The sequence below is a fragment of the Arachis hypogaea genome, chromosome 15, assembly GCF_003086295.3.
Source record: "Arachis hypogaea cultivar Tifrunner chromosome 15, arahy.Tifrunner.gnm2.J5K5, whole genome shotgun sequence".
Taxonomy (NCBI): Eukaryota; Viridiplantae; Streptophyta; class Magnoliopsida; order Fabales; family Fabaceae; genus Arachis; species Arachis hypogaea.
The window spans coordinates 39814811-39831110 of NC_092050.1; the positions used below are offsets into that span (position 1 = coordinate 39814811).

Here is a 16300-nt window from a genome sequence, read left to right on the forward strand (position 1 = left end):
CCGCCACAATTCCCTGGGTTAAAACGGCGGTTTTTGAATAGGTTAAAACGGCGGTTCAAACCGCCGTTATTTCCAGGGTTAAAATGGTGGTTTTTTGATTGGTTAAAATGGCGGTTTGAACCGCCATTATTACCCTGACAGAGTGTCGTTTTGGTTGGTTAAAACGACAGTTTAAACCGCCGTTATTTCCAAGGTTAAAATGGCGGTTTTTGGATAGGTTAAAACGGCGGTTTAAACCGCCATTATTACTCTGACAGAGTGGCGTTTTGGTTGGTTAAAATGGCATTTTTGAACCGCCATTTTTACCTTGACAGTAGCGTTTTGGTTGGTTAAAATGGCATTTTTGAATCGCCATTTTACCCTGACAGTGACATTTTTTATCGTTGTTTTTAACAATTTTTACCGTCATTTTTATCGCGTTAAATAAATAATTTTGTGATTAAAATTTCACAATAGCAAAAAATCATAATCCATAAATGAAATATTATATAACTCAAAAACAAAATATTAATATAATATATAATTTTTTATTATTGAAAATCAAAAGTAATAACTCCTATACAAAAGCTTGTCTTACTAAACTTACCAAAATACAAGCATTGCAATAAACACTAATCAGTCAAGACTAATAATGTATTTAAACCATCTAACAAGTGCTGTTTTTACTACTTAGAATATGAATATACAAGACAAGTAGCTTAGCTAAGTGATGATGAATAAGATTTGGAGGCCAAAAGTTTCCTCCTTCTGCGACAGCAAACTCGGTGGAACTTCGCGTCTTCGGATGGAATTTTAGATCTGAGAGATTGGGACTTCCTTTCTCTTTTATACTTCTTTTTTTTGTAGTGGCAACAAGTCCAGCGAGGACCACCGACGCTGTTCCCTGCAACAAACCAGAGGGAATTAAATTCGTATGTGCTTACTCCTCCAACTCTTGCATAGTATGCATTGTTGAAGCATCTCCAGAAACAGCAGAGAGCTTAATTAAAACACTACTTGGTGTCATTTTCAACCTACTGGACGAGTTACATTGAGTTATCAACAGTCAATAATATTCTCTCCATTTTCATTTATATGTTATTTATGTTACTTGGACCAATGTCAATTGATCAAAGATGTACCAAAAAGCAACAGTGATAGCTAAAAAGAATCAGAGGGAATAAAAGATGGAAGAAACTTGCCTAATTGAGTGGTATGTTGTGTTATAAGACACAGACTTGAGTTCTTGAGGATGAAGGCTAAAATCCAGAACCTGCATGCAGTAGAAAAATGTCCCTTAACCAATTCCAGATTTGTCATATCAGTATATAAAACAAGCTGCTGTACTATTTGTAACCCTTAGTTAATCTCAAGTTCAATTGCTGCTAATAATAAAAACAGAGACTCAATTTAGATATGAACCGTTAATGTGTATTAAATTTAAGAAACCATTATTCCAACTTTGTGACATTGCTTCCCATGCCATACAATAATCTAATTCAACCGTGAAAAATAAGGCATTCTTAACTGAATTTGTTTTTACTTGTAGCAATGAATTTTAAATTGTTCAAATCTAAGGTGTTACTAATAATTCAATCATTTCGAAAAGCTTGTGAAATTCTTGAGTAAAGTTACTATCATTATGAGTAGTTGGCATCTCTTTCATCTAGTTAAGAAGATGTAATATTGTATGACTAAGTACATATTTTAACAAATGTAAGTGGAGTCAAACTAACAAATAAAATAAACAAATAAGACCACTACATATATCCTCCTCATGGTACGTACTTAATTGCATTGCTTCATTCACCAAAAGGACACTTGAATCTGTAACGTACAAAATCAAACACTATAAGAAATTAGTATGCCGATGAAATAAATAAGAATATAAACCAAGCAATTATTCATAAGGAACTTTTAATTTGGAATAAGTACGTAGTGGGATTATGATTTGCTCCATTAAGTTAGGAACTGCCACGTAGATAAAAGTGACTCTTAATTAGATGTTAGTATAAAACTCTTCTACATTAATTAATTGTGCAAAACAACAGTGTTAATATCTTTTGGAGATTATTTAATTCAATCAGCAAAGTACTTGTTTTAAAATGCAATTGATAGCTAAAACAAGAAAAAGATCATAACTTCATTTCAAAGAGTAAAAAAGATGATGCATCAGAATTTAGATTCTAACCAGTCATCAAATTTTAACCGAGAACAAAGAAAATGGTAAATTTAAGTGAAGTGCTTCCAAAATTAGCATCTATATGTACCAAAATCTAATTACTGCTCCAAAAGAAAGGTGTACCTCTGAAATTGCATGCTTGATTTCTTCTTGGCCTGCAATGCTTCGGCAAGCTCAATCTCCAAAGCAAGAACCCTTTCTAATGCATTGTCAGTGACAGATATTTCCTTGAACACAGGGAATATATTTCCCCATTCTTGATTAGCCTGAGCAACGGATAAAATTCATAAGAATCTAAACAAAGAAAAAGACATGTTTCACGGCAATCAATGCAAATGAGTTATTTACTTCATGGAGTTTAATTCTTTTTTTTCATCTTTTCCAACTGCAATAAGAAGACACAATTTAGATCACATTTACACCAGACACAACAATAAAAGTCACAACTCGAATATAAGGAAAATGCAAATGCTATCCATATTACCTTTCGCATGATACTAGAAAATAAATTTACTATATTTAGAAGTATAGATGAATGAAGAAAGAGTAGTTACAAATAATAGTGCCTAAAATGTTACCTCCTTATTCAAGTTGTCCATGCTAGATTTCAAACTTTTAATTAAATCCGCGTACTTTTCTTCTTTTTGTTGTGAGTAGTCTTCACTTCCGGAATTGAATATGGTTTGGCATACTGAGATAAGTACAATACTTTAGGCAATAACAACATTAACATGTAGAGTAAAAGAAATAAAAAGCTGATACAAGATAATGTACCTATGCAAGGCCTGATCATCTGAAAGTTTTCCCTTTGCTCTAAACCAAAAATTCAAACTGCATAAAACATTTAAACAAGTATTAAAAAAGGCAAAGAATTGATCTACCCTTCTTTTCCCCTGCAAAGTATTACCTGGGAGGAGATTTGGTCTGATTTGTTGAAGTTGTAGGTTCACAGAACCGTATCTCTATTGGTCAAGGGGTGAATTTAGTTGTAGCAATTTTGTTCCGGTAAGTTCTGAAGCAACAAACTTAGTCATCAGAGATCCTTAGCTTTAGATACATGAATGTTCTCTAAATAGAATCTTATACATATTCTTTAACAACACATTGCACCCCCCCAAAATCTTACTTTGGAAGACGAGGGTCAGTAAGGCGTCTCTCCCGCAGCTCCTCCATTGACAAAAGCTAGAAACAATTAATAATCTGAAATCAGCAATACATTTTCATTCTTAAATCTTAATTAATATAAATAACCATGTAACTTACCTTATTTGGTGGAGGCACAGATGGCATGGCTACCTCCTGGTGGTCAAATCCTAATTCTTCTTTCTGTATATTAAGAAAATAACTTATTAGCACCACTAGGTTCATCTTTTGGATATTTCTCCTTCTATCATCTCATACTTATAGTATCAGTTGCTGAAAAGTTACGTTGGGTGAACAAAATAAACAGAAGAATGATGTGAAATCGTCAAACAAAAGTACCTGAGCTGCTTCAATTTCCAATTCTTGCTTTTTTATCTCAACAGAAAGATGGCGCAAGATGCAAAGAAATGACAAATCTGATTTCCCAAAGAATGAATTCTGCACTTCCCTGAAAAATAGAAAAACAGGACTTGGTGATGGTGATTAATGATTTTTGTTCAATCACTGAAAATTCAAATTCCTCCTAAGAAAATCATTAATATGCCTCTTTTGTGCTTAATATATCGAAAATAGAGTTAGAATTTCAGTGAAAATCATACATACATATTGTGTTTTTAAATTAGTTATTACAATTCATAAATACAATGTTACAACGATATATCAGGATTAAATTCCATACAAAAGTTAGAAGATTCACACCTGAATGCTAGTATTTCTACAAATTCTGTATCAATCTAAACAGAAAAAAAAAGATGGACCATATGAAACAGTTGTTATGAACTTATGATCAATAAAAAAAACTGGTCACATTTACTTAGATACTCAGTCCTGTCTCTTCTTTTACTTCACTAATAGCTGCTGCAAAAATCTCCTCACCCTGCAGGTACAAAACCATTTTACAATAACTTCAGTAGGTAACTTCCAGTAGCCAATAACCATGTTACAATAACCATGCTGCAAAAATCTCCTGTACTGCATACCACGTCGACAACTTTAGAAGGTAACTTCCAGTAGCCAATTCCATGAAATCTACCTTTTTTTTCCTATACTACAAGAACCTACAACCCCAAAACCTGGAACAAACAAATAAAGAAAAAAGAAGGGGAAAAAGTTGCATTGATCAGAATGTTGGCATGAAACAAATGCATGCTTATTGAAACTCATGATTTCCAATAACACATGGTAACAATCAAAAACTAAAATATACTACTTAATCATTTCATGAACATTCAACTCCCATGATTAAAAATTTGTTCTTCAAACTCTTGAGCCAAATTTTTTAATGAACAGAAATTAAAATTGGTGTCTTGTGCTCAGCAAACTAGAGTAAAAGAGTGGTCTCATGCAATTATACAGAAGACAGGCTCAAGTAACTTGCAAAAATCATAGTTACTAAGTACTACATTAATGGTTTAATAACTTAGGTGACAGGGAACACTATAACCTGGTCAAGAACAGGGCCACAGAGAGATCCATAATCATCAATTCTGGTATGGTAAAAGGAGCTGTAGAATGTGAGTCTTGTTCTTGGTGCAATTGCTTTGAACTTGAAGCTCACTGTTCTGAAGTTTCCCTTCCCTTCAGATTTGAAGAGAACTTTGAAGGTGTCCTTCGCCTAGGAGAAGAAGAAGAAAACATATAGGAGTTGGGTTCAAACTTCAAAGTGCAGCAGACAGGGGAGAAAAGAGAGAAGACTCTATATAATAAAAATAAATGATATTTGCATCCATGGAGATTATGACTATCTATTAGTACATGAATGAAGCCATCATAGAAAGATTGAAGGATAGAAACACTAGAGATAGAGTATAAGACAGCAATGACTAAAATTTTATTTTGAGACTTTTCAGAGACATAATGTGTAAGATACAACAAAAAGTTAAGCTATAACAATCTTCTCTCTTTCTGTCTAGCAATTCATATTTCAGAGTTAGAAGTTTGGAATAGAAATTCGTACTTACTTGTTTATACTCCTTGGTGGTGAATGCATTGCCAACTAAATAAGCACCACAAACCAATGATATCACAATGAGGAAACTGCAAAGGAACATCCTATTTTTTGGATCAGACAGGACAAAGCCCTGACAAAGATGAGTATACTAACATGAGAAATTGCTATAGTTCAATAAACTAAATATAATCTCTTAGAAAGTTAATTTTAAGAGTATTATGTCGTACTCAAATCATAACTCATCCAGAAAAGCAAAGCAATGGTATAATTTTATAGCAAATCACAAGAATATAATAATTACAAAGAGTGTTTTCCTCTTTTCTTTTATGGAAATTGAACAACAAAATAGAGCACATACATGCTGAGAATAAAGAACGAGAAACATTTTGACTACTATACTGAGATTCAAACCAATTTTAATTAAATTTGTTCATCTAATCTAAGGCAAGCCTAAAACCATCGATTAGAATGAAATATTTTCAAGAGAACAAAGGCAAAGAGAGAGAAGAACCTACTCGTGAGTCTGCCGGAAGAGAAACTCGCAGCTCAATAGCTCGATTGACGAGATTGCCAGCGTAGGAGAATGCCACAGGAGGAGATCGTCGCTGGAGGAGAAGCCGCTGGAAGAGACGTCGCTGGAGGAGAAGTCGCAAGAGGAGACGTCGCCGAAGGAGACCGTCATTGGAGCAGAGGTCGCAGAAGGAGGTCGTTGCTGGAGGAGACGCCGCTGGAGGAGACGTTGCCGGAGGAGACCGTCACTGGAGAGAGGAGTCGTCGGAGGAGAGATCGTGACAGAGGAGATCGTAGTGGCAGAGCTTCAAGATTTTTCTCACACTGGCAGCATTTCAAGTTCAACACAGTAATGATGGGTTAATTTAGGGTTGAGCATTTTATACAAATTGATAATGGCATTTAAAACTGCCAGAAGCAAAAAAAAACGCCGTTAACTACCAATGAATTACGGCAATAATCATAAACGTCAAAATACTCAAATATTATGGCAATATTATAGAACCGCCATATTATTAATGCCGTTTTATATCATTTTTTTGTAGTGGGTGATGCCTCCAGACGATTAGCCATGCAGTGACAGCGCATCTGACCATTTTTCAGAGAGGATTAAAAGTAGCCATTGACAACGGTGATGTCCTTACATAAAGCCAGCCATAGAAAGGAGTAAGACTGATTGGATGAAGATAGCAGGAAAGCAGAGGTTTAGAGGGACGAAAGCATCTCCATGCATTTATCTGAAATTCTCACCAAGGATTTACATAAGTATTTCTATCCCTACTTTACTATTAATATTCGAAAACTCCATAACCATTCTATATCCGCCTGACTGAGATTTACAAGATGACCATAGCTTGCTTCATACCAACAATCTCCGTGGGATCGACCCTTACTCGCATAAGGTTTATTACTTGGACGATCCAGTGCACTTGCTGGTTAGTTGTATCGAAGTTGTGAATGAAAAACGATTTATTAAGACGTGCGTACAGAGTTTCTGGCACCGTTGCCTGAGATCATAATTTCATGCACCAGCAAGCGTCAGGAGCCTTCTTGGCAGCATCAGGACAAGGAGAAGGAGGGCGAGTCTGGATCGGCACAGCATCCACAGTTCCATCCTCCCGATTCAGGATCTGGTAATCCGAGTCGGGCACACCAGGAGGAACCGAAGAGGTCGGCACTTTGGTAGAGGACACAGGGGGAGCAACAACATCATCATCATCACCCTCATCATCAGGGACAATCTTGCCATCCCTGACTATATTATCCAGGCTGAAAAGGGTGAGGTCGGCCTCGGGAGCAATGACCTGAACTTGCTCCCTCAATTTCTCATAAACAGCAGTCACGCTGCCAACGAGATGACTTTGGAGCTCAGCATAATCTTCCCGAACACTGTCAAGCTCCCCCCTCAGGCGCATCACCTCCCGATAAGATGAAAGGTAACTCTCCTTGTGCATCAGGACTGCATCCTCAGCCAACCTCAAAGAAGCCGCCAATGACTGAGAACTCGCCTCCTCATTCTTCAAGTCCTTCTCCAGCTTGGCTACCTTCATCTCAAGCTCCTCTTTTAACTCCTTCATCCGATCAAACTCTTGTTTCGCCTCCTCCATAAACGCCTTAGTAGCGTGGAGAGGGAGATTCTGAGCAGTCTGATATATGGCAGCTGACATATACGCCATCTTCACATGATTTCGGGCCATAAACTCCAAGTGATGGAGGATGGACACATCGTCCATGGAGAGAGCGTCGTAGGGACCGATTTGTTGATCCACAAATTCAATAGCATTAAAATAAGGAGCATCGAGGTCAAAGGGCTCAGCAGTCTTTTGTTTTTTATTGGGAGGAGCAATAGAAGGAGCAGCAGAGGTGACGTGAGGATCTACCAAACGAACTCGGGGTGTAGGGATCATCTTCTTCACCCCGGCGGAACTCTGCACTGATGGCTTCTCGCGCACTTGGGAGGATCCTTCCCCAGCCGCCTTGACAGCAACATTTCTGGCAGCAGTCGCCCTCTGCGCCCTCTTAAAAGCTTTCATGGATTCACTATTCTTCATTGCCTCTGCAAATAAAATAGAAAATCAGTTACAAGTTGAACAAGTCGGAAAGACAACTACAAGCAACATACATGGATAATAAAGAAAACACAAAGATACCCAGTTCAGTTTGAAGAAGAGAAGGATTGGTTAGAAATTTCTTTGTGTCGAGATGGGAGGTTGACCTCAGCGTTCTTCCAAGATAGTCACAAAGGCTCGCTCAGCATCATCCAACATCTCCCACGAATACCTGGAGACCCTCACGTCTTTTTGCCATTCCAAGGGAAAAGCAGGTTCGTCATTTTCATCCAGAAAAAAGGGCCGAGCTCCTTCAACAGCTCGGACCTTGAAAAAGTAGTTTTTAAAATCATGGAACGACTCGTCAAACATGGAAAAAACCTTCTTTCTCTAGGTAGAACGAAAGGAGACCCAAGCTGACTTCTTTTTTACCACACCGGGCTTAGTCAAGACAAAAAGATAGAAAAAGAGAGATTGGGAAGCAAGAATACCAAAACCATTGCACAGCAATTGAAAAATTTTAATAAAACCCCAGGAATTGGGGTGAAGATGAGAAGGGGCAACATTACAAGACCATAACAGGTCGGTTTCAAATTTGGTAAAAGGAAGGGTGATACCCAGCTGACCAAAGAAAAAATCATAAGCATAAAAGAAAGGGCGACCATCAACAACCCGAGTTGAAAAGCAGACTCTCTCGTCAGAAGAGGGAGAGACAAGTTCATAGTTCTTCTCATTACCAGAATTACTACAGACACTATGAAACTGCCTAAGCTGAGCACAAAATTCAGAATCAACCAGCGAGACACATATGAGAACCATGGAGTCTACCCAATCGGCCATACCCGCGGGAACCTGGGAAGGCATCTCTACAACGTTATTTCGGGAAGACATGAGGTCAACTAAATCCTACAAAGAGAAAAGAAGAATGGATTACTTAAAAACATCTCGGATAGAGGGCAAAACATCTCGACGGGCAGATAAACAAAAAGAGAAAACCCCAAGACTCAAGACAAAGGTCTTGGGGCATCCCTTGGAGGCAGTAAACAAAGCAAGGTCTTTAAGTTATTTCTACAACCTACATCCCGGTACTCATCAAAATAAAATCCAGAAAGAAAATAAAGGAAGCAAAAAATGCAAAAGGTCCACCCTCTTACAGTTTATCAGCGGAAAAACAGCAAAGGCGCAAACTTTTTCGAAATCAAGCAAAAAATCATCAGCAAAGAGCAAGCACTAACATCGAACACGCCAAGTAGAAATCATCAAAGGTGCAAACTTTGTCAGAATCAAAAAGAAATCTCTAAACAAAGCGAGGAACAGATGCAGATTCTCTATCAATATCAGACAGGAAACAACCAGAAGCAACAACAAAACCCTAGAAAGCCTCGACGGAAATGCCAAGAGAATGCATAAAAGAAAGTCAGGGAAAACACATTGCAGTGACAAGCAAATACAAGACCACGAAAAAGATTCAAACTTTCAAACATGCAAAATCAAAGCTTCACTAAAAAACTGAAGACGAAGCTATGAAAGAAACAAGAAAGCTAATACCAACCTGGAAAAAGTCGCAAGCTTCAGGGAAATTGAGGATGGAAGACGAAATCTGGAATTGCCCTCTCACGAGCAAAAAAGCACGAACAAAAGTAGTATCACAGAGAGAAACGCGAAACCACAAAACTCCAGGCGAAAACAGAAGCTTCAGAGAAATCACCAAGCGACGTCGCAAGAAAAGTTGAAATCTGAGTGAAAGGCAGAAAATGAATAAGTGCGAAGAAGTTATAAAAAGGGCGAAGGAGAGAAACCGTTTCTTGAATGCAAAATTCAAAAATAGAGATGTTAGGGGAAACGGGGCAATTAAATGCCAATTAAATGCGGATATTAAAACCGCTTGTATTCCCAAAAAAGCGCTAATACAAAAGCGCGCGCTTGTTGAGGAAAAACGTTCTACATTCAAAAGCTGCTACAAAAAGGAGTCGACAAGATGCTTGAGTTCGGCTTCGCTACAAGAAGGACCGAAGTCAAGGACTCGACCTCAACAAAGAAGACCGAGCTCAAGCAGGGGCACTGTTCATACCCTGGGTCGAGATATCCGACCTGGGGTGATCGACGATAAAGCGACCGACCTCTTTAGGTCAAGCAGACCGACTTCTTTACGAAGAACTCAGCCAAATCGATAGGAAAGCCCAAAAAGGGCCCAATTCAAGGAATACGACCCAAATCCAAAGGTCGTTCAGGCCTACGAAGAGAAGGGCGGTTCCGTTGAAGATACGCTGACCTCAACCCAAAAGATAAAGATAAGATAAGATAACTAACTTATCTTATCCAAAGGTCACATCTCACCATTATAAATACACTGGAACACCCAGGTATAACTCATACTCTGATTCTACATAACACCTGTTTAATACCCATGCTAACTTAAGCATCGGAGTCTCTTGCAGGTACCCCCACCCTCCGGTGACGAAGGATCTGCAGTACAACTAGTCCAACAAGTCGGACATGACAGCTCCGGTTGTCTCCTACCAGCCGGACACGTCGGTACTGATCCGTACAGAGGATCTCAACCGAGATCGACCTCCAGTTTCAGGTAACCCTCGGAACAGAAAGAAATAAGAAAAGAGAAAAAATAAGGATTTGGAAAAGAAAGATATAAGATATTTTGAATGAGTTGTGCGACGCGAGCGACGCGGCCGCCTGGGGCACGCGGTCGCGTGAATTGCGCTTAAACTGATTGACGCGGTCGCGTCGGTCACGCGGTCGCGTGACCCATTTTATGCGACTGGCGCGAGGGCAGCCTCGCACTCGCACAACTCTCTGTTCAAAATCATTAATTGCCAAATTTTAAGTGACGTGATTGCGTGGGGCATGCGATCGCGTGAGTGGGCTATAGAAGGATATGACACGGTCGCGTGGGTCACGGGACCGCATGGGAATGTGATGAGCGGATAATTTATACGCTTTTTTGGCATTGTTTTTAGTATGTTTTTAGTAGGATCTAGTTACTTTTAGGGATGTTTTTATTAGTTTTTATGTTAAATTCATATTTCTGGACTTTACTATGAGTTTGTGTGTTTTTCTGTGATTTCAGGTATTTTCTGGCTGAAATTGAGGGACTTGAGCAAAAATCAGATTCAGAGGTTGAAGAAGGACTGCTGATGCTGTTGGATTCTGACCTCCCTGCACTCAAACTAGATTTTCTAGAGTTACAGAACTCCACATGGCGCGCTCTCAACGGCGTTGAAAAGTAAACATCCAGGGCTTTCCAGCAATATATAATAGTCCATACTTTGCCCGAGTTTAGACGACGCAAAAGGGCGTTGCACGCCAGTTCTACGCTGCAGTCTGGAGTTAAACGCTAGAAACACGTCACGAACCAGAGTTGAACGCCAAAAACACGTTACAACTTGGCGTTCAATTCCAAAAGAGGCCTCTGCACGTGTAAACTTCAAGCTCAATCCAAGCACACACCAAGTGGGCCCCGGAAGTGGATTTATGCATCAATTACTTACTTCTGTAAACCCTAGTAACTAGTTTAGTATAAATAGGACTTTTTACTATTGTATTAGACATCTTGGGACGTCTAGTTCTTAGATCATGGAGGCTGGCCATTCGGCCATGCCTGAACCTTTCACTTTTGTATTTTTCAACGGTAGAGTTTCTGCACTCCATAGATTAAGGTGTGGAGCTCTATTGTTCCTTATGATTTAATGCAAAGTACTAATGTTTTATATTCAATTCAACTTATTCCGCTTCTAAGATATCCATTCGCACCCAAGAACATGATGAATGTGATGATTATGTGACGCTCATCATCATTCTCACTTATGAACGCGTGCCTGACAAACACTTCCGTTCTACATGCAAACAAGCTAGAATGAGTATCTCTTAGATATCTAATACAGAGGACGGAGTCCGAGATATTAGAATCTTCGTGGTATAAGTTAGAACCCATGGATGGCCATTCCTGAGATCCGAAATGTCTAAACCTTGTATGTGGTATTCCGAGTAGGATTTGGGAAGGGATGGCTGTGATGAACTTCAAACTCGCGAGTGCTGGGCTTAGTGATAGACGCAAAAGGAGGGTGAATCCTATTCCAGTATGATCGAGAACCTCCAGATGATTAGCCGTGCCGTGACAGAGCATTTGGACCTTTTTCATAGAGAGGATAGGATGTAGCCATTGACAACGGTGATGCCCTATATAAAGCTTGCAATGGAAAGGAGTAGGAATGATTGGATGAAGACAGCAGGAAAGCAGAGTTTCAGAGGAACGAAAGCATCTCTATACGCTTATCTGAATTTCTCACCAATGATTTGCATAAGTATTCCTATCTTTATTTTCTGTTTATTTATTATTATTATTCGAAAACTCCATAACCATTTGATATCCGCCTGACTGAGATTTACAAGATGACCATAGCTTGCTTCATACCAACAATCTCCGTGGGATCGACCCTTACTCACGTAAGGTTTTATTACTTGGACGACCCAGTGTACTTGCTGGTTAGTTGTATCGAAGTTGTGACAAATTATGAATTAAGATTAGAGCACCAAGTTTTTGGCAAGTTTTTGGCACTGTTGCCAGGGATTGTTTGAGTTTGGACAACTGACGGTTCATCTTGTTGCTCAGATTAGGTAATTTTCTTCTTGTTTCAACTTTTATTTGGTTTTCAAAAACTTTTTCAAAAATTTTTCTTTGTTTTCATTTCTCTTAAAATAAATTTTCGAAAAAAAATATATATTTTCTTCTTTTTCGTTTTCCCAATTAATTCTCGAAAAATACAAAAAAATTTACAAAATCATAAAATCAAAAATATTTTTTGTGTTTCTTGTTTGAGTCTTGAGTCAAGTTTTAAGTTTGGTGTTAATTGCATCTTTTTAATTTTCTAAAAATTATTTTCGAAAATTTCATGCATTGCATTCTTCATGATCTTCAAGTTGTTCTTGGCCAGTCTTCTTGTTTGATCTTCATATTTTCTTGTTTTGTGTCTTTTCTTGTTTTTCATATGCATTCTTGAAACATTAGTGTCTAAATATTAAAAATTTTTAAGTTTGGTGTCTTGCATGTCTTTTTTTCTTGAAAATTTTCAAAAATAAGTTCTTGGTGTTCATCTTGACATTCATAGTGTTCTTGCATGCATCACAGGTTTTAATCCAAAATTTTCATGCATTGAATCTTTTTCATGTTTTTCTCTTTCATCATTAAAAATTCAAAAATAAAAAAATATCTTTCCCTTTTTCTTCTCATAAATTCGAAAATTTGAGTTGACTTTTTCAAATCTTTTTAAAATTTAGTTGTTTCTTATGAGTCAAATCAAATTTTCAGTTTAAAAATCTTATCTTTTTCAAAATCTTTTTCAAAAATCATATCTTTTTTTCATTTTTCTTATTTCTTTTCGAAAATTCTAAAAATATTTTTCAAAAATCTTTTTCTTAATTTTATATCATATTTTCGAAAATATCATCAACAATTAATGTTTTGATTCAAAAATTTCAAGTTTGTTACTTACTTGTTAAGAAAGATTCAAACTTTAAGTTCTAGAATCATATCTTGTGATTTCTTGTGAATCAAGTCATTAATTGTGATTTTAAAAATCAAATCTTTTTCAAAACTAATTTCAATCATATCTTTTCAAAAATATCTTTTTATCTTATCTTTTTCAAAATCATATCTTTTTAATCATACCTTTTCATATCATATCTTTTTCAAATATCTTTTCTAACTTCTTATCTTCTTATCTTTTAAAAATTGATTTTCAAAATTTGTTTCAACTAACTAATTAACTTTTTGTTTGTTTCTTATCTCTTTCAAAACTACCTAACTAACTATCCCTCTCTAATTTTCGAAAATATCTCCCTCTTTTTCAAAAAAAATCTTTTTAGTTAATTAATTGTTTAAATTTTAATTTTAATTTTAATTCTCCTTTAATTTTCGAAAATCATCAACCTCTTTTCAAAAATTAATTTTCAAAATTCCCTCTCCCTCATCTCCTTCTATTTATTTATTCATCTACTAACACTTCTCTTCACCCAAAATTTGAACCCCTTCCTCTCCTCTGAGTTCGAATTCTTCTCTTCTACATTCTTATTCTTCTTTTCTTCTACTCACACAAGGGAACCTCTATACTGTGGTAAAGAGGATACCCGGTATCTTTAGTCCTCTTCTTTTTTTTCACATGAGCAGGAGCAAGGACAAGAACACTCTTGTTGAAGCAGACCCTGAACCTGAAAGGACTCTGAAAAGAAACTTAAGAGAAGCTAAAATACAACAATCCAGAGACAACCTTACAGGAATTTTCGAACAGGAAGAGGAGATGGTAGCCAAAAATAATAATAATGCAAGGAGAATGCTTGGTGACTTTACTGCACCTAATTCCAATTTACATGGAAGAAGCATCTCCATCCCTGCCATTGGAGCAAACAAATTTGAGCTGAAACCTCAATTAGTTTCATTGATGCAGCAGAACTGTAAGTTTTATGGACTTCCATCTGAAGATCCTTTTCAGTTCTTAACTGAATTCTTGCAGATATGTGACACTGTTAAGACTAGTGGAGTAGATCCTGAAGTCTACAGGCTCATGTTTTTCCCGTTTGCTATGAGAGACAGAGCTAGAATATGGTTGGACTCTCAACCCAAGGATAGCTTGAACTCTTGGGATAAGCTGGTCACGGCTTTCTTAGCCAAGTTCTTTCCTCCTCAAAAGCTCAGTAAGCTTAGAGTGGATGTTCAAACCTTCAGACAGAAAGAAGGTGAATCCCTCTATGAAGCTTGGGAGAGATACAAGCAACTGACCAAAAAGTGCCCTTCTGACATGCTTTCAGAATGGACCATCCTGGATATATTCTATGATGGTCTATCTGAATTAGCTAAGATGTCATTGGATACTTCTGCAGGTGGATCCATTCACCTAAGGAAAACACCAGCAGAAGCTCAAGAACTCATTGACATGGTTGCTAATAACCAGTTTATGTACACTTCTAAGAGGAATCCTGTGAGTAATGGGACGCCTCAGAAGAAGGGAGTTCTTGAAATTGATACTCTGAATGCCATATTGGCTCAGAATAAAATATTGACTCAGCAAGTCAATATGATTTCTCAGAGTCTGAACGGAATGCAAGCTGCATCCAACAGTACTCAAGAGGCATCTTCTGAAGAAGAAGCTTATGATCCTGAAAACCCTGCAATAGCAGAGGTGAATTACATGGGTGAACCCTATGGAAACACTTATAATCCCTCATGGAGAAATCACCCAAATCTCTCATGGAAGGATCAACAAAAGCCTCAACAAGGCTTTAATAATGGTGGAAGAAACAGGTTTAGCAATAGCAAGCCTTTTCCATCATCCACTTAGCAACAGACAGAGAATTCTGAGCAGAATCCATCTAGCTTAGCAAATTTAGTCTCTAATCTATCTAAGGCCACACTAAATTTCATGAATGAAACAAGGTCCTCCATTAGAAATTTGGAGGCATAAGTGGGCCAACTGAGTAAGAAGATCACTGAAACCCCTCCTAGTGCTCTCCCAAGAAATACAGAAGAAAATGCAAAAGGAGAGTGCAAGGCCATTGAGTTGACCATCATGGCCGAACCCACAAGAGAGGAGGAGAACGTGAATCCCAGTGAGGAAGACCTCCTGGGACGTCTAGTGATCAATAAGGAGTTTCCCTCTGAGAAACCAAAGGAATCTGAGACTCATCTAGAGACCATAGAGATTCCATTGAACCTCCTTATGCCATTCATGAGCTCTGATGAGTATTCCTCTTCTGAAGAGAATAAGGATACTGAAGAGTAAGTTGCCAAGTTCCTTGGTGCAATCATGAAGCTGAATGCCAATTTATTTGGTAATGAGACTTGGGGAGATGAACCTCCCCTGTTCACCAATGAACTAAATGCATTGGATCAACTGAGATTGCCTCAGAAGAAACAGGATCCTGGAATGTTCCTAATACCTTGCACCATAGGCACCATGACCTTTGAGAAGGCTCTATGTGACCTTGGGTCAGGAATAAACCTCATGCCACTCTCTGTAATGGAGAAACTGGGAATCTTTGAGGTGCAAGCTGCTAGAATCTCATTAGAGATGGTAGACAATTCAAGAAAAGAGGCTTATGGTCAGGTAGAGGACGTGTTAGTAAAGGTTGAAGGCCTTTACATCTCTTCTAATTTCATAATCCTAGACACTGGGAAGGAAGAGGATGAATCCATCATCCTTGGAAGACCCTTCCTAGCCACAGCAAGAGCTGTGATTGATGTGGACAGAGGAGAATTGATCCTTCAACTTAATAAAGACAACCTTGTATTTAAAACTCAAGAATCTCCTTCTGTAACCATGGAGAGGAAGCATAGAAAGCTTCTCTCAGTACAGAGTCAACTAAAGCCCCCACAGTCAAACTCTAAGTTTGGTGTTGGGAGGCCTCAGCCAAACTCTAAGTTTGGTATTGAACTCCCATATCCAAACTCTAAGTTTGGTGTTGGAAAGTCTCAACAAT

General features: G+C 37.9%; 2 protein-coding genes and 1 non-coding gene across 6 annotated transcripts; all 3 read right to left on the reverse strand.

Moving 5' to 3' along the window:
- Positions 1-513: 513 nt before the first annotated feature.
- On the reverse strand, positions 514-4341 carry LOC140179201 (nudix hydrolase 10-like; the record flags this gene model as incomplete). The annotated part of the gene is made up of 13 exons (XM_072217864.1): positions 514-883; positions 1182-1252; positions 1768-1806; positions 2285-2427; positions 2740-2852; positions 2936-2992; positions 3069-3173; positions 3288-3343; positions 3425-3487; positions 3644-3785; positions 3956-4038; positions 4125-4181; positions 4285-4341. Coding segments are annotated over 7 exons (501 nt in total), but the record flags the coding sequence as incomplete, so codon positions are not given.
- Positions 4203-6180, reverse strand: LOC140179656 (protein BIIDXI-like). Of its 4 annotated transcripts, none has more exons than XM_072219125.1 (4): positions 5771-6180; positions 5266-5356; positions 4749-4919; positions 4203-4377 (listed from the first exon to the last, which is right to left on the reverse strand). In XM_072219125.1, exons 1-4 carry the CDS (start codon positions 5935-5937, stop codon positions 4363-4365), a joined length of 444 nt encoding a protein of 147 aa, XP_072075226.1. In that variant the 5' UTR covers positions 5938-6180; the 3' UTR covers positions 4203-4362. The 4 variants fall into 4 exon arrangements, with proteins under 4 accessions (XP_072075226.1, XP_072075228.1, XP_072075225.1 ...); XM_072219127.1 differs by having other exon boundaries at positions 5266-5341; positions 5771-6114; XM_072219124.1 differs by lacking the exon at positions 4203-4377 and having other exon boundaries at positions 4679-4919.
- Positions 6181-14520: 8340 nt separating this feature from the next.
- LOC112752179 (small nucleolar RNA R71) lies at positions 14521-14628 on the reverse strand. Its single transcript, XR_003176626.1, has one exon. It is a non-coding gene; the product is annotated as a small nucleolar RNA R71 (small nucleolar RNA).
- Positions 14629-16300: the final 1672 nt, after the last annotated feature.